The 24,294-nt window shown below is 33.0% G+C and overlaps 2 protein-coding genes across 2 annotated transcripts; one reads left to right on the top strand and one right to left on the bottom strand.

Moving 5' to 3' along the window:
• Window positions 1–10: 10 nt before the first annotated feature.
• Nedd8 (Nedd8 ubiquitin like modifier) lies at window positions 11–639 on the bottom strand. Its single transcript, XM_076414190.1, has 3 exons — window positions 481–639; window positions 296–426; window positions 11–243 (listed from the first exon to the last, which is right to left on the bottom strand). Exons 1-3 carry the CDS (start codon window positions 496–498, stop codon window positions 150–152), a joined length of 243 nt encoding a protein of 80 aa, XP_076270305.1. The 5' UTR covers window positions 499–639; the 3' UTR covers window positions 11–149.
• On the top strand, window positions 622–23,175 carry Tango6 (Transport and Golgi organization 6). The gene is made up of 6 exons (XM_076414186.1): window positions 622–944; window positions 1,002–3,058; window positions 3,123–3,318; window positions 4,909–5,060; window positions 21,524–21,714; window positions 22,982–23,175. Exons 1-6 carry the CDS (start codon window positions 896–898, stop codon window positions 23,085–23,087), a joined length of 2,751 nt encoding a protein of 916 aa, XP_076270301.1. The 5' UTR covers window positions 622–895; the 3' UTR covers window positions 23,088–23,175.
• Window positions 23,176–24,294: the final 1,119 nt, after the last annotated feature.

The following is a 24,294-nucleotide window of genomic DNA, read 5'->3' as shown; positions in this document are numbered from 1 at the left end:
AAACAAGATAAAAGGTGAAAATAATTTATTAGTCCATAGCATTATACAAAATAAAAACTAAGCAAACAAATTTAACTGTTTTACAGTTTTTCTTACAAATAGAAATAACATGATAAATATTAAAGATTTTTATAAGCCTAGAGACATCACTAAGAAACTATCAGGCCTCCTCTTAAAGCTAATACTAAATGTAATACAGAGCCACCTTGCACTTTATAATCTTGTGCTGTTTTCTCATCATTCCTATTAAACAATATATTACTTATTTTATTTCTAATTAAACTATACAACTTACATTTGTTTCCCGGAAAAGATCAATCTTTGCTGTTGTGGGGGTATACCTTCCTTTTCTTCAACCCTTTCTTTGATTCTCTCGACTTTATCTGTTGGTTCTATGTCTATTTCGATTTCTTTTCCGGTAAGAGTCTAATATAAAAAAAAGTTCTATTAAATTATCCAGAACTATGCACTAGTTATTACCTTCACTTTGATCAACATTTTGTGCTATTATTAAATTAACAATTTAATACAATACTATTATTCTAAACGATAATTTAAAAAAATATAAAACTGACCGTGCATATGATATTGACTTTTGACAGTTGGACGCAATATGTCAATGATATAGTTACCGTAGAACATTATTTGTACTATTGGTATTAATTACAGTTACTATTATTATTTATATTTATGCTATTATCAACATTATGTTTTATATTTGTAATTATTAACTAAATATGATTTATTTTAACCTAACGTTCCTAACAAAATAATATTCTGTAGTTCAAAGTAAAATTTTTTTAAATATTAATTTGTGAGCATAACCTAGAATCTTTTATTTGATTTGAAAACAAATTTTGAAAGGTACGGGAATGGAAATGTAAATACCTTCATCATGGATAAATCTGAATTAGTAATCCTGTTAAATAAATTGGTTATACGCAGTAAGTCATTTTCAGTATTTATATTTTTAGGAATAATGCAAATTGTATCTTTTGCAGATGTTAATTCCTTGGAAAGTAAATTTGCTAATACATTTGAAGAATTTTGTAGAGATCTAAAATGCACTGAAGAAGATATAATTACAGAATTGAAAGATATTAATCAATATTATTTTTCGAGTACCTACAGTGCAGAATGGAGAAATTTATTATGTATTTTTTATGTATTTTCAAAAATTGGAAAACTTTTAAAATTTGATGACACACAATTATTAAGTGTTAAAGAAATTACAATTACTAAGAAAGCTGTATCTCACATAGTAAAAACAGGAATTTATGAAAAGTTGTTACCAAAATTGCCTTTTTCTTTGCCAAGACCACCTGTTGTTAATAATGATATCTTTTATGAATACAATATATTGAAATGTGCAATCTTGGCTTTTTATAACTTGTTAAAAAATGAACATCTAAGAACAATTATATTAACAGAAGCTTTCATGGGAATGTTATCAGGTTTATATCAAATTGCTTATTGTCCTATAAAAAAAGATTTAAAGCAAATATGTCATGAAGATATATATGAAAGAATTCTTTGTGAAAAGAAATTGGCAATAACAATCTTAACAAAATTGAAAGAAAATATTCACCCCAATATTTATGTAAAAAATACTATGATAATATTTCAAGAAAATTCACCACTGTGGTTTAAAAAAGCTGTTTCTCAAACTCTCACCAATATAATGTTATCATCTACTGGTATTGAATATATTGCAATAGCTATGTTGTCAGGTACAGATAATGATAAATCACACAATTGGAAAGCTTTAGATATTCTCTATAAATTAATATCAAGTTGCAAATTTTTACCTGATTTTAAAGATAATATTTGTAAACAGGTTATACGCCTTTTAGAGAATACAAATGAGGACTGTTATAATTTTGAAAGACTCTTTGTTACTTGTACCAGAAGATTTTATAGTGAATATCCTGAAATTGGTAAAGATATTTTTTTAAGAAAAGTAATAAGTCAATTGCTGCATTTTACTTCTAAAGGATATACATTTGTTGATGGTTCTTGTACTCTTAAAATAAAGAAGAATGTACGTCTTATTCATGCAATTTTTGTGGAGAAATCTATAGATAGTGATTGTTTACCCATAGAGATATTGAAACCTGTGTTAGGAGTTTTATTTAGAATTTTTGTTGTAACTTTAAATAGTCCTTTTAAAATAACCAATAGTGAAAGCAAACATTTAATAAGAAATTATATTGATCAAGTTCATGATGATATTGTACTGTTTGATGCTCTTTTGTTCAATATTCATATATCCCAACAGATATTACCTTTTCGAAATGATATACAATTGGGTGTAGTAGTAAATGAAATAATGCTGACAAAGTCCGAACATAACATAATTTATTCCCTATCAGAAAATTCTGAAGCACTCATGAAAATAGTTCCCAGCAAAACAAAAATTTTAAAGAGACTATTTATTTATTTGTTAAATTGTCTTGATGATGAAGATAAATATTTCAAAAAGGGACAAGAAGATTTACTGGCAATAGAAAATGATATAAGTGGATATTTTGAAAAAGCTCTTTGTGTTTATAGACTTTTATCTACATTAGCCGAAGATAAATATGTGCAGAAAATGGTTGTAGAATCCCCTGAAGAAATAGTTGTTTTTATTAAAAATACGCTTGAAAAAACATTACAAGATCGCACACACATAACAAGACATAGTGAATGTGAACAATTTCAGAGATTGTTTCTAGTTGTGATGGTGCTAAACGCTTTAGTAAATAACGACATAAAGCAAAGCCAGAAACATTTTAAGGAGCTGATCTCTTCACTACAAATTATTAAAGACGAAACAGATCACGTCGAATTATCCACTTTAATAGAAAAGATATTAGAACAGATAAACATTAGTGAAAGTAAAGTATCCAACGTTTCCATTGAAGAAACGAAAAGTAAATTTGATTTGGCTTTGGAGGATATCTGTGATCCTTTGTTACCTGTGAGAGGTCATGGACTAATGGCACTGAAAAAATTGGTTGAAATTAAAGACGAGTCTGTAATGCATAGGAAACAATATGTTTTAACTATTTTTCAGGTAATCAGTAATCATATAATTAGTGAAATAGTGAATGTTAACAAAAGTTTTATTAATTTTGTAGCAAAATATCAAGAATGAAGATTCCTTTATATATTTAAATGCTATCGATGGTTTAGCAGCCTTATTCGATATCTTTCCAGATACCGTGTTGAATACGTTATGTGATGAATATGCAGATTTCACAAAAAGGGATAAAAAGTGGGATGAAGTTCGCATGAAGTTGGGTGAAGTACTTGTTAGGATTACTAAATTGTTAGGTAAAATTAAACATTTGAATTTTGTTATTTTGGGCTTAATTTTTTTTTGGTTGTCCTGATATAACATAAATTTTTATAATATTGCACATGTTTTATGATTTAAAATTGTTGTTATAATAGGGCACTGGTGTAGTAAGGAAGAGTTGCAAATTTAGAAAGACAACTGACTGAAGTTAACTGACAACTCTTCAAGTACTAAGTTTAAACTAATCATTAGATATATCAAATTGGCCTATATGCCAAATTGCCAAAATAGTTTGGCTTGCAGAACTGGCAATACTCAGAGTTTCAGCTTTTTTTAACTGATTAATTGAAAACCAAAATTGTAGGATATACATTTTTGTGAGGTTTGCTTAGCTTCTAATTTCCTATGCTTTGTTGATTCAGTTTGAGGAATTCTGTATTCCTCAAGTTATACAATTAGCTTCTTTTTAGTTCACTGCGACGCAAAATTGACATGGACATATATCGAGGTATTAAGCTGTATTTTCCAGTGTCTAGTCCATTGATCTTGATCTTGATTACCACCACTGTACTTTTTTGATAGCTCTAGGCAGAGATATACCTTTTGCCATAATGATTCAGATAGTATGTTCCAAGTAGTATTTCTTTGGTTGTTGAGATATTAGCAGTGGAGAGCGGATACAGGAGTCGTCTCCAGACTACCTTGTGAATTCTAAATAGATTGAAATGTTGAGAATGTGAAACTCTTCTTTTTTTTGAAAAAATTTTCTTTCGAAACGATACTGCTCCAGCCATTGACGATAGTTCTGCTGTAATAATTTGCTCATAATGGATTTGTTCTAAATGCCATACTCGGTCGAAGATCTGTGCAACGTCTAAGAATATCACAAGGCAGTATTTCTTTTCTTCAAACAACTTTTCAATAAACGCATTACTTCTAAACCCTTATTTAATTTTTGAGTGGCGATTTCCAAATCCAAAATGGAAATCTACTCTTTTTATTATATTATTTTAAATAGTTTAGGACGTTTTAATAGCAACGAGATAGGCTTGTAAAACCCGAGTTGTTTTGTCTTGAGCTGCCTTAAAACAGTATCAGATAGGATTTAAATACGTATGTCAACATGATGATTGAAGTTTTTTAGTAATCCGGATAAAATATCATCAATTTCAGTAGTCATTTTAGGATTGAAGTTGTCAATTTCTCAAAATTAAAGAATAAATCTCACAAACATTGGAACTGAAAATTCTTCTTGATAATTTTGTATTAGTAAAGTCTGCTTTAAAATATAGTATTATAACATCAATTTGAAATTCTAATTACTTTATTTTGTGCTCTTTATGTTTTTTTATTCCCATATAAAATTTTGTGTTTCATCAGGCGAAGTTTAACACATTTATATCATTAAATAATTTTCAATTTCATTCTTGCCCGACTTTATAACAGTTATTTACGAAATTACTTCTATAAAAACTTGTACTAATTTTGTTTATGATTAGGCATAAAATTCTTAATAGCTTTCTGTTGTGTCCAACATAATAATAGGTATTATAACAGTCGGTTTCAGAGATGTTCTTGCTTCTGTATTTTTTGTATGAGCTAATATATTTGTTTTTTTTTTTCAGGCGAAATGGGATCGAAGTATAAGGCATTACTATTGAACACGTTTTTGAATGGCACAAAAGATGACGACCATCTGGTTAGAGCATCAGCTTTATCTAATTTGGGTGAAATTTGTCGAGTTCTTGGTTACAAGCTTGGAAATATTATAACAGAGGTAAGTAATAATTGTTTACTATTGAAATATAATTTTTCTTAATATATAAACATTTGTTTTGTATCACATTTGAGATGTTACAAATTTCCAGTTTTTATCATTATAAAATAAAGCGTTATAATATCAACTGTAGTTGTTCGAGATTGCGTTTGTGCATGATACTTATCTGCATTATGGAGTTTTATAAACATATAGTTTTTGCCTTTGTTTTATTAATATTTATTTGGCTGGAGATTTGGTATGAGCGAGAAGCAGAACAGGCAAAAGATTGGTCAATAAAAGCACGACCTGTCGGATGAACAGTTAGACTAGTAAAAGTACAGTTTCAGAAAGCACCTTTGATTTTTGCTGTTTGAAAAACGCCCGATCCATTGATTTACCGTCCAATGTAACGGTCGTTACCGGAGTAGTTAGAAAAGTATTTGTGTCATATAAGAGCGATACTAAAAGTATAGTTTATTAGCTTTCAATTTTCTAATTACCTTAACTTTTGAGATTTATTTTAATGTGTGTAAATATCTGTAATTTAATTTATGACAATTGAATTAACAAAACCTTTTACTTATTCTTAGCTCTTATAAAATACATGGTATGATATTTGTTTGAAAGTGTCAATCTCCAGCAAGTACTGAATTAATCACAATTTATACTTATCCAGTATTTACGGACTTTGTTTCGTATATCTGGCTGAATTTGAACAATGACAACAATGACTGGGTTATGTTGGCTTTAAGACTTGATTATGGTCTATTGGCATAATCCTGCTACTTTAGAAAAACTCATCTTTGTGAGAGATAAATAAGGATGTAATACATATTAATTAATAATCATATTATAGTTTCCGATATGAAATTATTTCAGACTGTCCGATAATTTCGGTTACGGATAATGGATTTTTAAGGATTTGTAAAAGATAAATATAAATTGAGGTTGATTGGATTTTATTTAATATTCGGTTCTGCAATAATCACAGAGAAAAATAGTCTCATGATGTTTGTAGTTAGTATTATTTTTAGGTTTTAATAGAAACAAAACTATCATAAATAAAAATAACATTATTCTCCTTTCTAATATATTATTCATCATTTTTCACTATTATTTTCTTCCGAAATTTTTTTGTTTTCTTGTTGAATAAGAATCAAGCCAGATGGTTTTTGTCATATTATTTGTCACTTGTAAAAGAAGTAAAATACTGACGTGATTTTAAATTATAGGATCGACATTTTCTTCACAAATCTTATGAATCGAAAATTAAACCAGCTATTTCTTAGATATGGTTATTCCACTGTTTTATTTCTTCAATATAGTATATCTTGTAGTGGCATCTGTTCCAGTTTATATTGTTCGCTGTTTTTTTGTTGTTTGTTATAATTTTTGTATTGTTCCATTTTCCTCATTTTTTTTATTTACAGAACTCACTTTTATTCATTGACTTTAAATGGTTTCTTATACCAAAAGCTCGCATATAGCTAGACGTTCAGTATCACAAAGCCCAAAATGTCTATAATTCATTCAAAACTGATTTACTCATGTTAACAATTTACAAACCACACTTAGATTTAGATATGTTGAATCTATATAGAAAATTGTGTTACAATTTGTGCGAATAAGAAACCGTCTAGCGGATGGTGAGCGTAAATATGGAAGGCGGATATACTTCAGTTTGTGCTAAAACAATGATGTTTTCGAAAAAGTGCGTACCAAATAACAAACAGTAACCTTTTTGTAGATGTATTGTCACCTGGTATACCTCTGGTGTTTTGGACTCTATATATTAGTCATTAAGCATTTTTAAAAACTTATGGTGATGCTGCTTTGTCAGATTACTATTTTCGGTTAAGGTTTCAATGGTTTAAAAGTGGTGATTTTGATATCAATGATAAAATACAGTCTAGAGGATCAAAAAAGGCGAACAATGTCATCTTGAACCGTTTCATCATTGCGTTTTCATTGCTTTCCAATCAAAAAAATAGAGTTTGACAAAGCGATGAAATGTGGATCTACGATAATAATTCCAAGTACAAAAAGTCGGATTAGTTTAGGAGAACCAGCCACATCGATACTAAAGATAAATATCTATGGCCCTAATGTTGATGTGCATATGGTGGAATGAACTCTAAAATGGAAACTGTTACCGTAGGTGTCTAGGGATGTCAATTGAACAAATTGAAAGACGTATTCGACACGACAGACAAGTAACACACACAATCATCTTGCATAAAAGACAAGCCATACGTTGCAAACATTTTGGAACGATACAGTGTTACAGCTTGAATAGGAAATTCTAATTACTGCTCTGCCAAATCAACAATGTTCTTATGACACGGTAGGGATGCCGAAAAAATATCGATATTTTTGGCCGAAATTGTTTTGAACGATATATCGATATTTTTGTAAGCCAATATTTTTCGTTATTTTTTCAAAAAAATTAATTATATTTAACATTACAAAAAAAAAACATTTAATACTTTGTATAAACTGTTTAAATTGGTAGTTAATTTCAACGGTTTAGTATATTTTGGTACTTATTTTTTTTTCTCCGATATGTTATTTTTGAAAAAATATCCGGTGGCCAACGATACGGTATGCCCATGTTGCTACAAAGGTGGGCAAAAGTTGTAGAGAATGTGTAAATATATTTTGATTGATATATAAAGTGGGGAAAAAGTCCCGCTACTATTTTGATTGCGCGCCATCTTGGTTATGTGACGTTTAGCTCAGTTTCGCTATAAGCACTGTATTGTGTAGACATCCAAATTTTATTATGAATAAATATACGCCACAAGAATGAGCAGAAATAGTGACAATATCTATTAAAAATAATCGTTCCATTATTGCTACTCAGGGGAAATTGCGTCAATGGTAGCGGGACTTTTGACCCATGTAGTATTATTATACTAATTTTTCTCTATATGTGCCTTTTTAAATTGAAAAAATAATCAGAATACTTGCGGTCACCTAATAAAATGATCCATTTTTAATTATTTATTCTAGATATTTTTTATGTTCACACCAAGCTGGTATTCCTCCCGGACTCTAGCCTTTGTGAGCAACATATTTAATATGCCTTAACTGTAATTGATATATTGCACATGCATCTCTATTTCTCGTATTCTTCGGCCAATTTAAATTCTGTGCTCTCGAGCGCTTCAGGCCACAACAAGATATATTTCTCAGCAGATACGGTTATATATTTAGAAAGGCGATTCAGCGACAAACTCACGCGGAATTGAAATTAGAGAATACGGACCGTCCGGCCTGCGTTCTTTTTATTGTTTTTTACCGCTTTGGGTAAAGGTGCTCAACCTTGTGTTAACAGATTGGATTAACGTTGATTAAATATTCATAATATTTATATATAATATGATTTGTATGTACGTACATAATTTATGAAATGTTAAGGTTTAAAATAATAAAAAACTATCAGGTCTATAAATTATTTTTGAAGGATTTTTTAAATTTCAAGCTTTATTGTGAAAAATCGTGTAAAAAAAAGTATTTTCCCATCTTTCAGACAATTTTTGGAATCCATTCCAACGATGTATATTTTGAGGGTATTCACTTATCGACCCATTTTTTAGTATCCTCTTAAGAATTGAAGCGGCGCTGAGACAGATCACGACTCATATGTCAGAATAAATAGTAATCAGAAGGAGCAAAGTTTGGAGAACTCGACGGGCGGGGTAGCACTTCCTATTTTAATGTTTTCTAGTGTGTTTTTATCGGTTTTACAACATAATCTCGAGTGTTGTCACAACAGGTCAACTGAAAAGTCCCTGGTCCGACACATAGATGGCATTATTAGAATTAAATCCATATATTTTTTTAGTTAACCCTAAGGCTCAAAAGATGCGTGTATAAATTTCACAGCTGTCGGATCATTAGTTTGTGAATTATAGCATTTTGAGTGAAGCAACTTTTGTTATTGTGAAAAAAATGGATAAAAGGGAATTTCGCGTGTTGATAAAATATTGCTTTTTGAAAGGAAAAATACAGTTAAAACAAAAACTTGGCAAACTTGATCAAGCAAAGCAACTATCAAGGATTGGTATGCTAAGTTTAGAAGTGGTAAAATGAGCACTGAAGACGGTGAACGCAGTGGACGCCCAAAAAAGGTTGTAACCGACGAAAACATTAAAAAAATCCACAAAATGAAATTGAATGACCGTAAGTTGAAATTAAATGAAATAGCAAACACTCTCAAGATATCCACTGAATGTGTACATCATATAATTTACGAATATTTGGGTATGAGAAAGCTCTGTGCAAAGTGGGTGCCGCGCGAGCTCACTTTTGACCAAAAACAACGACGAGTTGATGATTCGGAGCAGTGTTTGAAGATGATCAAGCGTAATAAACCCGAGTTTTTGCGTCGATATATGACAATGAATGAATCATGGCTCCATCATTTCACTTCGAAGTCCTATCGACAATCATCCAAGTGTGGGAAATTCCGCTCCAAATTGTGGGAAAACGCAACAGTCGGCTGGTAAGGCTATAGCGTCTGTATTTTGGGATGCGCATGGAATAATTTTCATTGACTACCTTGAAAAAAGAAGGACCATTAACAGCGATTATTACATAGCGTTATTGGACCGTTTGAAGGACGAAATCACACAAGGACAAGACAATACACCGTGTCAAAAAACCATGAATTGGGCCTCGAATTGCTTCCTCACCCACCGTATTCTCCAGATCTGGTCTCCAGTGACCATTTCCTGTTCTCAGATCTCAAAAGCTCAATGCTCTCTGTAAAGAAGTTTTCGTCGAATGAAGAGGTGATCGACGAAACTGAGACCTATTTTCACAAAAACCTTTTTCAAATTCCAAAATTACTTTCAGATACTGTAGGAAGACATAGGTTAGGCCATGAGAGCCATCCACATCTACACCGAAGTCGAATATTCATGATAATATGATTTTGGCTATGCTTGTGGAAGATTCAGCAACGTTTATGTACTCTATTAATTAACTGATGTCAATTAAACTCTTAGGTCAGTCCTGGTTGTGCCAGGGAGTACTGATTTCTTTGTTCGAAAAGCTTCGAAGGCTGTGAAAACGCCCTCCGCTAGAAGCTGTTATTTCTACAATTAGCTTATACCAGTACTGTTAAGAGTCCTTCGGTTCTTTTAGTGATATAAAACCGAGAGGTTTCTCTTCAGCGGTATTTATGTCTTTCACTGAAGACATTAAAAAGTTTGTCTTTGAAAATTGTCATATGATCATTTAATCGTTATTTTAAGAGGTCATCTTCTACGACTATTGAGTTTTCTTATAAATGACATGTACTAAGCATTGTACTGACTTAACATGATTCCATGTGACATTTTCTTGTTCGAAAGTTAAATTTCTTGTTTCTTATATATCATATAATAATTGTATTGTCCAATTTCGATTGCTCTCGATGGAGAAGATTTTGATGAACCCATTATTTTTGTGTTTTTCAACAATTCCGTATATCTCTCTAAAAAAAGTAAATTTATTGGTTAGACCGGAATTTTTTCTAGCTGATGTATTTTGTGGATCAATAAACATAAATAACGCGTAGAATGGATCCTAAATACACGTCTGGTCACATTCAACGGCACCAGCTGATGGCTGATATTAAGCCGACTATCAAATAGCGACGATAAATATCTGAAATTATAGTTACAGTTACGCCTTTCGTATGACCTATAAACCGACAAAAGTGTCCGTTAAAACGGCCGTCGTGTAGTCAACAACGCCTACTACTTATACACTCATCTGCCTGAAATAATTAGACCACATATTGCTACAGTTAGCGCTTGAAAATTAAGAATGTTATTTGGTAATTGGTTAAATAAAATTGCAGAGTCCTGGAGCTAATCATAAAATGTTGAGAATACCAATTAGTTCGATCAGTTTTTTTAAACTAGAATTGGGCTTTTTTTTTGCGAAAAAGCGGAACCTTATACAGATGAGCTTAGCAGTTATTTTTGATTGACTGGTATGGGCGTCTCCCTTCTTTTCTATTCTCTCTCCCAGTGTTCCATAGATATATCATGTCAATTGAAAAGTCCACGGCCTGACACATAGATGGCGCTACTAGAATTACATCCATAGGTTTAGCTAGCCCTAACTCTCAAAAGATGCGTGTATAAATTTGACAGCTGTCGGATCATTAGTTTGTGAATTATAGCATTTTGAGTGAAGTTCTTTCTGTTATTATGAAAAAAATGAATAAAAACGAATTTCGCATGTTGATAAAATATTGATTTTTGAAGGGAAAAATACAGTTTAAGAAAAAAGTTGGCTTGATGCCCAGTTTCTGGATAGTGCCCCAGGAACATCAACCATCGAGGATTGGTATGCTAAGTTTAAACGTGGTGAAATGAGCACCGAAGGCGGTGAACGCAGTGGACGCCCAAAAGAGGTTGTAAATTGAAATTGATTAAAATAGCAGACACTCTAAAGATATCAACTGAACGTGTACATCATATCATATACGAATATTTGGGTATGAGAAAGCTCTGTGCAAAGTTAGTGCCGCGCGAGCTCACTTTTGACGAAAAACAACGACGAGTTGATGATTTGGAGCAATATTTGAAGAAGATCAAGCGTAATAAACCCGAGTTTTTGCATCGATATGTGACAATGGATGAACATGGCTCCATCATTTCACTCCGAAGTCCACTCGACAGTCATCCGAGTGGAGTGCACACGATGAACCCGCTCCAAAACGTGAGAAAACGCAAAAGTCGGCTGGCAAGGTTATGGCGTCTGTATTTTGGGATGCGCATGGAATAATTTTCATTGACTACCTTGAAAAAGGAAGGACCATCAACAGCGACTATTACATAGCGTTATTGGACCATTTGAAGGACGAAATCGCCGAAAAACGGCCGCATTTGAAGAAAAAGAAAGTGCTGCTTCACTAAGAAAATGCATCGTGTCACAAGTCAGGGAAAATGATGGCAAAAATCCATCCATCCACCGTATTCTTCAGATCTGACCCCCAGCGACTATTTCCTATTCTCAGGTACGTGACGTTATCTAGCCATGGCATTATTGTGGTATCGATCTTAAGTTGAGAGACGCCCACTGCGCGGATGTTGTAGTTGTAATTGGCTAAAAATGTTATTTATTGTTGTTGAAAATCCTTTAATTAGTGTGTTTTATTTACTCACTATTTAAAAGAGAGTTTTCTCTCACATTTTCCAGTGACAAGTCTTGCAAAATATGTCTCTACGGCGGTTCATACCTTTTCGTTTGATTGCAATCGTTCCACAAAATTATTTGTTCATATAGGAGCTTAGTCATAAGAGAGAATTAATCTTATAGATCGGATTGATGTTGAATCAACTCATACATTAATTGATTTATTTTAGTGATGTTTTTTTTTGATGGTGAATAAACTGTATCTTTTTCTACGAATGTTTGCATAAAATTCATCAATAAAGTTACAATAATAATTTAGATTTGTTATTTTACTAGTTTTGAGACTACTGATTTCAAAATATTTGTAAAGTTATTTTTATCACTGTGTGTATCGATCTGTTTTTTTTGCGGACAAGTTTTGATGAGCTCGGTTCGACTTGGAAGAGCTGTACAGTTGGTTTTTATTTAATCTCTATCCTATAAGCATATATTCAGGATTCGTGGCCTATGTAGATGTTATACACAGTTTTTGATGCACTTTGAACATATTTTTCAACATTTCCTTATACCAATCGATAAGAGCGATTTTTACGACCAAAAGATCATTATTGGGGCTTGTCATACTAGTCATCGAGTATGCCTCAAACCCACGGTATATTCTCATGACGATTTTGTTTTATGGGTTCACTATTTTAACTCTCATTAGTTCTGGAACTGTGAGTGAATTCGTTATACGAGTTTTTTTTAAAGTGCTGTAGGATGACATTTCATCACCGTATAAAATACACTGTTCTCTTGATAATGTCGAAACTAATGAAAAATCATCATTAATCCAATATGTAGGATTTGAAACACTCATTCACTAAATATCGCCATAGTTGACAGTTGGTTGCATCTATTCTGGCCTTAGACATCGCTTTCTATGATCTTCTTTGGTCCATCACTTTTTTGGAGGTGTTTGCTGTATCTTCTACCTAAAAGGTTGATATCGACCTAGAAGTCTGTTGGGTTCGGAGGAATTCGTTCACTTTTCAAATAGACCCATACATGGAGAATAAAACTCAACGAGAGTAAATCAGTGTATATTCACCTACAGCCAAATTTTTCATATACCGTTAGATATGAATAATACTATTATCCCATATAGTAACAATGTGTCAGTATACTAAGTACCTTGGGATTATTCTTAACTCAAAACTCCGTTGGAAGGAGCAAATAAAAAGAAGTCCTGAGGAGTATTGTTGATGTAGCCAGATACTATAGGAATAATTACATACACCGAGACCTTTGAATTCTAACTATCATAGATGAAAGTAAGATATTCGCAGCAAAACATGAGGAAACAACAGCAACTCTTGAAGATCATAAGGACGCAGATTCAAGAGGACCAAATCGTGTGCTCTTGTTTAGCTGTGTAGTGAAATGCACTAATTGTTAAAAACATTGAAAGGTGCTACTAACTTTTACTTTATTAGAGAGTAAGGGCTAATGGGTTTTCCTGGATAAGTACCTAGTTTTAAGGCACTGTAGAGAGAAATTCTAAGTTAGTTGGCAACGACTGCTAAAATTAACAAAAAAAAACTTTTCAAGTGTTATAAAAAATAATCGCACAAAAGTTTTTGTCAAGTTAAAGTTGCGCCAAGTTGAGAGAGTAAAAACTTGGCGCAAGTCGTGCTCAAATGATAATATACTTCTCCACTCTTACCCTGGCCGCAAGCATATATATACCGATGACTCCAAATATCGCAGCGGGCTTGGTAGTGCGTTTGTGGTGGACAACCGGCTCCAATCAAGCTCCCTGAACAGCGTTCAGTATTGATCGCTGAAGTCTTCGCGATATTTTAAGCTTTAGCTCAAAGAATGGCTAATCCTGACCGACTTCTGAAATTCTCTCGAATGTTTCCCAGAACATAATCCAGACCGACTCCCCATCACGGATGTTTGTGTCAATACTGACTTTATCCCATTTGTTCCTTGTTTCGCAAAGAACGAGGTACAACGTCGTTGGGCCCAGATGGCCAACCATAACAGCCTCTTTGAGGTTAAAGCTGATTTTTGCTCCTCTCTTCGCATTCCTTCCATTCGTCTCCATGCCATAGCTTTGAATCGACTGAGATTGGGCTACTGTCGTTTCTCGCACGGTCACTTGATGATTTCGAGCCCACCTACTCACTGTGAGTTTTGTCACCGTGCCCCTATTTCACTCTACCACATACTGAACGACTGTCCACGGCTCACTCAGATTAGAACTAAACATGGGCTGCCGATATTTAGAAATGCCTTAACAGTTACTGTTAAGTTAGTGTTACTGACCAAATAACTATTACCACTTCGGTATGGGTGATGATGTGTGCTGTCTGGATATAACCTCTACTTCGTTATGGTTGTGTTTGTGGTCGTGTATTTGTGTTCATTTTAAAATTTTATATACATTATTTATACTTTTAGCCCCCCGTTTGTGTTTTTTATTTATTTATTAATTTATTATTTTATATATATATATATATATATATATATATATATATATATATATATATATATATATATATATATATATATATATATATATATATATATATATATATATAGACTTTATGTCTGTCTCCGTCCCCTTTATATCTATACCGTACTATTGTATAGTCGCGAAATGACGAATTTCTTCGAATTTCGCTTCGTCGAATGCGATAAAAAATCAGAATATATTTTAACTAGCGACCCGCCCCGGCTTCGCACGGGTGCAATGCTGATACTAAATTAAATACACTACAGAAAAAATATGAACGTTGTATATAAAAACATGGCGGCCCGCTCCGACTTTGCACGGGCATAAAATATATATGCCTATGTCACTCATTGAAAACATGATTAAAATCGATCCAGTATTTTTGGTTCATTCATTACTGCCCTTGGCCTGCACGCATTAAATTTGGAGTAAAACAATTCCTCTTCCCCTATACTTACTATAAAGATTTCCTGCTATCTTTGGAATATCTAAATTCATACTATTTTTATTACATTACACATTTTTAAACGCAAATTTTAAATTTGTAATATCTCCTAAAATATTTGTTTAATTTACATGCTGTAAGGAACCATATTGATCTATATTAATTGCACACTGTATTTAAGCTACTTAATTCGATAAGGATTAATGCCGTATTGCTTAAAATAGCTTCGTAAATAAGCCATTTTCTCACGTAAAAAGTAAACAATAAAAATGGTTAATGTGGGTTATCCCTAAAAGATAAACATATACCATCGCGGACTTTTTTGTAGACCTTTTTATGGTGTACAATACTGTAGTACATTAATTTGATCTAACTCGTAGGGTTAGGCAGCGTTTTTGCTAATTGCTAAATAAGCCTAAAAAAATAGGTTAATTTACGACATCACGTTAGAAACCTCTAAAATTAGCAATGTTGCCTTAGTATATTATGCATGTATTATACATATAAACCTTCCTCTTGAATCACTCTATCTATTGAAAAAAACCGCATCAAAATCCGTTGCGTAGTTTTAAAGATTTAAGCGCACATAGGGATATAGGGACAGAAAAGGCGACTTTGTTTTATACTATGTAGTGATGAAGATTCTATTCAAGTAATACATTCTATATCTAAATTCTATATAAAGTTTTCAATGAAAACGTCATATGGTGTCTGACAACACTTAGTACTGTTAATGTCAGAAATATAAATAGCAATGCTCGTAGACCCCAGTATTCTACTATAATGATGAGAGTACTGACACATTTGCAATCGAAGATAAAGTTGCAATCGAAGGTATTTTAGCACATCGAGTGTAGCACTTATTGAAATATTAAAATGGTCTCAAATTTTTAGTTCTGCTGATGATATTTTTGGTTATTTTTTTGAGTATATTTTCTATTTTTGACCATTATGCTCAACCTGTTACATGCTCTCTTTTATCGACATAGTATATTGTATATTTTTTAAATATATAATTTTTATATTATTAATAATACACAAATTTATTCTTATCCTGCTGCCGTTTCATGTTAATTAATAAGAATTATAATAAACTAGCAAAAAATGTTGGCTATGATTTTAAATTAGCATTAAGAGAAAAACACATGCTTCCCATTCGAAATACCGAATATAATTACGATATCTTTGAGTACCGTTATCCGAATGATAGTATAGTTTAAAACAACATGTCAGGAACAACTTATTATCTAATTATAAACGCGTTCTAATTTTGGCACACTTTTCTGCAGCGCATCTAGTTACCGTGTGATTTTTCAAAACCGTTAGCGACCGAATTTAGAGAATACAGCTTGTTTTTGTGCAATTTTACAAGAAAATAATCTTTTTAGGATACGCGATGTTCGTCTATATATCACGTTACTTTTAAACAAGTATCTGAGTGTAAAATATGTTTATTGAATAACTTTTAGATATACAATATTTTTTATTTGTCATCTCGTGTGGTACTATGTTTTAAATGCTGTAATTAATTAACGTTTCCATAACTGTATTTAGCTATTAATGTAGCACGTTTACCGAGCCATTAGTCTCATTACATTTCTGTGCGGTAATTCTTTTATGTTGGCTATGCTTATACAAAACTATGTTGACAATGTCATACGTGGTGTGGATTTATCGATTGTCAAGTTCGTTTTTCTTATTTTTTCATAATTTTTAAAGTGTGTGTTGAATGTAAGACTTATAGCATAATAGAGAGACAACTTAATAGGGAACACTGGAGAACATTTTCGAGGCATCCACAAACTAGGTGGTATTTTGATTTTTGATTAGTTTAAATTTCTATTATAGGCTCTTGTATTCTTTTACAGATGACTGATTGATGAGAGGTTCTGTTGTACGAGGGGGAATCAAATATAAACGGAATACACAGACTAAACATTTAATATTTTTCAATGTAGTCACCTCTGTGCTCTACACACTTTTGCTACCGATCTGGAAGCAAAAAGAATATTCCTTCTTCATAAAAAGTTTGAAGGCGAGCTTTCAAATATTTTGCCTCCAAGTGGTTCTTTCAAGGGTGCAAACAAAAAATAATCATAATATGACAAGTCAGGGTTATCGAAATCCATTCAGATGTCTTTAACTGATTTCCGACCTGACCTGTTTTTGATTTTCGGTCAAAAACCTTGGAACCCACCGAACACATTTTTCTAAAGCCAAGTCGATTTGTGGTGATGGATTGAATCTTTTCAATTCTTAACGGGCGATCACCTTCATAAGCTCTCGAACAGCATGGGGAGTTGTCATTTGTGAGACTTGTTCGTGGCCGTCAATCATGACTTTCATTTTCGACACGTTCTCGTTCATCTCTGAGATCTCTGACCCACGTACACACCCGATTCACGGACAGTCTGAGCATCCCCAAACTGTACCTTCAAACGGGTGAAAAATTTCCGATGGTTTAACGCCTTCATTGGGTAAAAACTTAATGATGATGCGTTGTGCAGCAGAAAAAGGTACCTCGTGCTTAGTCATGGGTGTACGGACGGAACCGAGCACAGCTGCTACCCTCACCGGTTCCCTCCCTCTTTATAAACCAAAGTCGAATCCTCTAGATTGGAATTACGTGCTAAGCTAAATAGTAAAACTACCATTTATATTTGATCGCCCTCGTATTTTGGCTAATAAAAGTTAAATAAAACAACACACAAAACTAACATTCATCAATCAATTTGCTTAAAAGTATCAATGTAAAGAACAGTTAAACAAGCTAACCTAACTTTTAAATTCGATGATCTTGTTATTTATCTATATAAAATAATAGTTTTTCATTTTCTATTGTTCAGTTAGTTAGCGTTTTGCTCCATTTTTTTTCAATGAATGCCTTTTTAATATATAATATATTAGATATTAATGAAAATTATAAAGAAATTGACAAATTTTAGGCTTTAGATAACGTCTTAGTGCCTTGCTGCATTCACCGCTTCTTCAGTAAAGTTTATATGTTAATGCGTTAAACAGTGTGCTCCATGAGGAACAACAATAAAACGTTGGTTTGCTGACTTCGAACATGGTCGCACAGACATCAATATTGCATGAGAATTTGAGTATGAGAAAGCTCTGTTCAAAGTGGGTGCGGCATTTGCTCACTGTTGACGAAAAACAAAAACGTGTTGATGATTCTGAGCAGTGCTTGGTCATGTTTAAACGTAATAAACCGGAATTTTTGCGTTGATATGTCATCCACCACTTTACTCCGGAATCAAAACTATCGTCATCTGAGTGGACAGCAACTAGTGAACCTCATTCAAACCGCTCGAAAGTACAACAATCGGTATTTTATTATATATGGCTTCGGTATTTTGGGATGTGGGTGGTGTAATATTCATCGACTATCTTGAGAAGGGAAATACCATCAACAATGAATATTATATAGCGTTATTGGAGGGCTCGAAGGCCGAAATTGCAAAGAAACGATCGCATACGGCAAAGAAAATAAAATTGTTTCATCAAGACAATGAACCGTGTCACAAGTCAATCAAAAGAATAGCAAAACTACATGAATTGATCTTTGCTCGAAACTAATTGCTCCCACATCCACCGTATTCCCCAGATTTGGCACCCAGCGACTACTGGCTGTTCGCAGACCTCCAAAAATCTGTTTACCACTAAGAAATTACGCTCGAATAAAATCACTTCATCGGTGAAACTGAGGCATATTTTGAGCGAAAATATAAATTGTTGATTGACATATTAGAGCGGCGCTGGCGTTTTTGTGTTTGCGTAATGTGTTAAATGAATCATCGTAAATTCAAAATTGGTATATGTTTTCCCTCACCTTGGTTAAACTTTAGAACTACAATTCCTAATCTACACTCGATGATTATCCCTCTTTGCTAACATATATGCATCTTTCATTATTCTTGATATCTACTTTTAACTATATTTTTACATTGTCGTGCATACATTGTTGTTGCATATGGCCTAGTACTATAATTAAAGTGTCTATGTTGAAACACGCACGGATTATTTTCGTGTCAGATTTTTTATGTGTAGGGCATCCTACAGATTATTTCTTATTCGTGAAAATTGTTTTCACGATGATCATTTTATTAAAACACATCATGTCACAGTTTAAAAATGTAAGTTTAAAAGTCTGTTAGTCTGATAATCCTTCAACAAGATTATCACTATAACATATAAATGAGGTTCGTCAGAATTATTGAAAGGCCTAGAATATAAATTTTATAGCATAGTAATGAATTAGTCATTTTAACATCGGTTATACTAGGAATACCCATCATTTTAACTGTGTACACGAAAATTTGGAATCAAGAATAAAGAAATTTGCTAATTATGCATTTTTGTTATGGTTCACTTGAATGTCTTGTGAGACAACTAAATGCTGTAAGTGTTATTGTTTCGTCAAGACAATGAATCTCATGCTGATCTTATGGGTAAGGTAAATCACCGAATTTGTAATGTCTGGAGCTCAGAAGACTAATGAATAATTATTGTTGGTTTATTGTTTCGTATGGATTTTAAAGTTTAGAACAGCTGGTGTTTGCTGTGGAAATATTGTGATCCAATTATTTCTCCTTAGTTGTAATATATTTGAGGGGTTTTTGACCGATAAATGATTTCTACATGACGAAATTATATACGCATATCGCTAGATAAAAAATACAACCTAGACCTTTTTATTGGAGTTTTTTAAAGGTTAATGTTGGTAGCAACAGCTCATGACCACCTACGAATCAAAGGAGAAACCTGAGAAACTGGATATCAACAAAACTCAGTCATATTTTTATAAAACCATCATGGATTCAGTAGGCTTGTGGCTAAATCTGCTATATACTGATTAAAACTACCGGTCACTATCATCAAGCCGCGGTTAAAATATTTAATATATGAAAAATTGAAGATAATTAAAGAATAGAACTTCTTTACTTGTATTTTTAACAATATCAAGGAGTGGTCTTCTCCTTGCATACTGACTTAGGTCGGCCAAATCAATTAAATGTGCGATGAGCTCAGTGCTCTTCAGTGCTAATCGTACTGATGACTAGTGTGAGACAAAAATAATAATAGTCGTATTAGTATGTCACAATTTCGTGTGAGAGTGGCTGGAATTGAAGAGGATAGGCTTGTAATGCAACGAGTTCATTCATTCTACTACCATCCTGAAATTAATTATGGTGCCAACAAATCAGTTATAGTTGAGGAAATACTAATCACTTGCCAATGTTGTAAGGCTTTAAAATGTACCGGTGGCAAAAGTAAAATTGCCAAAATTGCTTCCACCACCAGATACTACAATACGCTCGTTAATTTCTGGAATATACTCTCAATTTGATCTAAAATCAAAGAGATTGATTTGCCATTCAATCATAAAGCCAATTTGGATCTATGAGGTGCAAATATGTGGTTGCGCTAAAACATCAAACCGCAAGTTTTCCAACGCATCCAAAACAAAGTTCTACGATTACTTGCCAATGCTTACCGCTACGTAACCAACGAAGAGCTACACGATGGCCTCGAAATCAATTGAATATACGCAGTGATCGAAGATTTCGCATTAAAACATGAAATAAGATTGCTAAATCACTGCAACATGGAACAAGACTGCGCTGCAACTGCACAACACGCAGGAAATTAGTAGATTAAAGCGAACCAAACCACACGAACTTGTTTAGTGTGTAACCATATTCTTAACTTTACCTTAAGTAGTTTAGTTTTATTTTAATTTGGGAAACACATAATGATATATAAATAATACTCGTCTTTCTTGTATATTAATGCAAGTACAGTAGTACTAAATTTATTTGGAAATTAAGATTGTTCTAAAGATATCTAATATAAGATGTAATTAATAAAAAAAATTATCCGAAACAAGATAACAAAATCTTAAATAATTCCAGATACAAGGACAAATGTATCACTTACTAGGAGCACTGTTACTATTACCAGATTCACATAATCAATTCTTACAAATTTATTTATATTATTTTTTTGACAGTGAAGCAAACCATAACCGAAATCTTTCAATCGTCATTTCATGTTTGTTTATTTATTTTTTGTTTATTTTTTATGTTCATAAATTTGTTAGCTAAATATACTTCAGGAACAGAAATGGTTTGAACGCCCAATAAAGAAATACTTGTGTGAATGTTGGAACATCTGATATATAGCAATAACGATGTAGAAAAATATATGTTGTTATATTTTATAACATAATATTAAAAAGTTAAATTACTAATTTTAGTTTTTCTTTTGAACTATAAACACAATTTTAGATGTGTTTGCTTTGTGTATATTATCAACACCGTATTTGTAATGGTATTTGAACCAAAAATGGTATTAATAATATGCGGTCGTTGTTTATTCCGGTTTCAGGTCTTGGTTTGCGTCCATGCCATCGTAACGACCGATAAAGCGATCGAACCCAGGAGAGCAGCAGTTACAGTTATCAGACAGCTGTTCGTTGGTCTTGAAAGTGAAACGATCGAATTCCTTAAAGACGAGATCCTTCAGATCTATCGGACGCTGAAAACGATATATAACACTGATAAAGATGATGTTATGAGGTAAGTGCTTTTTATATATAGTTTGCATTCGTGTTTTGACTGAAAGCTGTCGGGATTTTTTTAAATTCATTTATTGGTTTTTAGTTTTTCTGTTTTTAAACTTCAAACTAGATGGCATAGCGTCGTTGACTATAGCAGGTAGTTTTGATTCCTGCTATGGCGGGTCAAGTTATATGTGAGGAGATTAAGCAGTTAGAAGATCTAAGGATTCACGTCGTTAGAAAAGTTCGTCAATTCTATGGCTGTTATATGAATAATATTACAGTCCCCGGCCTACCATAGTAAAACACATTTTTTGGGTAAAATTAGTCTTTTTTATTCGGCATAATTTCATTCAAGGGTGATACACTGATTATAGCGACTCTTCATTTGACGAAAATTTCTTCCTAGCAAGTCTTCTTTTGAGATTTGAAAACAGGAAATAGTCGCTGGAAATAGTCGGAGGCCAGATCTGGAGAATACGGTAGATGAGGAAGCAACTCGAAGCCCAATTCATGGATTTTTGACACGGTGCATTGTCTTGGTGAACTGAACTGAACGTGTACATCATATCATTCACGAATATTTGGGTATGGAAAACTCTGTGCACGAGCTCACCTTTGACCAACAACAACGACGAGTTGATGATTCGGAGCATTGTTTGAAGATGATCAATCGTAGTAAACCCGATCTGCCCCCCAGTGACTATTTGCTGTTCTCAGAGCTCCAAAGAATCATCGCTAGGGAGAAATTTACTTCGAGTGAAGAGATGATCGATGAACTGAGGCCTATTTTGAAGCAAAGAACAAATCGTACTACAAAAATGGTATCGAAAGGTTGGAGGGTCGCTATAATCAGTGTGTCACCCTTGAAGAGAATTATGTTGAATAAAAAACTAATTTTGCCAAAAACATGTGTTTTACTATGGCAGGCCGGGGACTTTTCAATTGGTCTGTTATAATATAGTAAATGTTAATTTATTCATTACAATGATTTTTTCCACAATTGATTAGACTAGATATTTACACCATATCATAGTCTGTATTAAGCCCTCGTATAATAAACATATGTCTATAGTATATCATACTCGAGGGTCAACGAATTTACTAGCAGTCGTAATTTCGTATGCACGTCTCAATTTTGTGGCAAACAGTGACACACAGCGAAGTCATTAATGCACCAGTCGATGATCGTTAATAGTCTACAATTTCAATTTATAATTGCTCGCTGCACTATTTTATTAGCTTGCTTCCCTACCGCATTAATTTCGATTATTTCATTGTTCTAGGTTGCAGGCGCAGCTGGCGCTCGAAGAACTCAACGAAAACATGAAAAATTACGTCTTTCCCAAACCAGAACTTAACCTACAGAAGAAAATAATTATGTTAGATTAATTATAATTATTCACTAAGTTCTGTATCAAGGCTGTTAATGTTATTACTGTTAGATTAAACTAATTTGAAATATAGGTTTTTGAATATATGTCTTTTTTTCTTCAAACGTGGAATATGTTTTGCTATAAATATATAATAAATCTCATTTCTCGTATTCCTTGTGACTGTTTGGATTTTTTCGAATAAGACAATAAAATAAATTACGCATTGCTAAATATGGCGAATATAGCGAACTTTTGATTGTTTTTTCGACGATAAGACAGAAATTCGAAGGCTGAAGTTTTAGATCAATATGTTGAATTGAATTGTATGTAATTAATTAATTTGATGAATTCTCTCACGGTCTTTATGGTCACATTGGCTAGCGCGTTGTTCATCATTTGCATCTTCACACGCATGACCGTAAATATTTCATCATATAAGGCGTTTTTGGAAAATCTTGGCACGTTTAAAACAGAATGTAATGTTAAATTTTCATTTTTACGCCGATAGAAACATATCGTTAGTAATCCCAACAAAATGGTCTTCTAATTTTTCGAGCATCATAGGGTTTCATACAGAAATTTAATGAGGAATGGAACTTTTACGTTTTGATAACCATTAGGTGTTCACATGTATTGCATGTATCATTTTTTTCACTCGAAGAAAAAATGGTAACATATATATTAATAAAAATATTTTCCATCATTTATACACGTTTTTCCTATATCTAAAAAGTTAACATCCCATTCGAGTTGCAACAATAGATCCTTCCCATTCAACAGGAGTTCTTGCAACGTGTAGCCGAGCGTTGCCATACAAGAGGATGACTTTGTGTTTGTTACTAGTTGTTGTTGATCTTTTTTGCAACAATACGTTGGTCAATTTGTTCAATTGATGTTGGTGGCTATCTACGGTAACAGTTTCATTCGGTATTTCATTAGCATCTCGTCACCTTGCTGATCCCACCGTATGCACAGCAAGACTTGGTTGGTTGTAAATGTTCCTTGATATGGTGTCGATGTGGATGGGTCTCTTGGATTAACCTAGGCCTTTTTCCGGTTGGGATTGTCATAGTAAATCCTCTATTCGTTGCCAGCCGCTACACGATATAGAGAACTCTTCTTTTTTTCCTGGCATGCAATGAATCCGCGACGTTGAAACTGTTCGAAATTACATTTTCAATCAATTTCTGTATTAGCCATTTTCCACCTTTTTGGATCGCACA

The sequence above is a fragment of the Rhynchophorus ferrugineus genome, unplaced genomic scaffold, assembly GCF_030347505.1.
Source record: "Rhynchophorus ferrugineus isolate W39M unplaced genomic scaffold, kcgeb_rfMv2 rfM9, whole genome shotgun sequence".
NCBI lineage: Eukaryota > Metazoa > Arthropoda > Insecta > Coleoptera > Curculionidae > Rhynchophorus > Rhynchophorus ferrugineus.
Note: the sequence above shows the minus strand (reverse complement) of the source record. Positions and strands in the feature narration are given on the sequence as shown.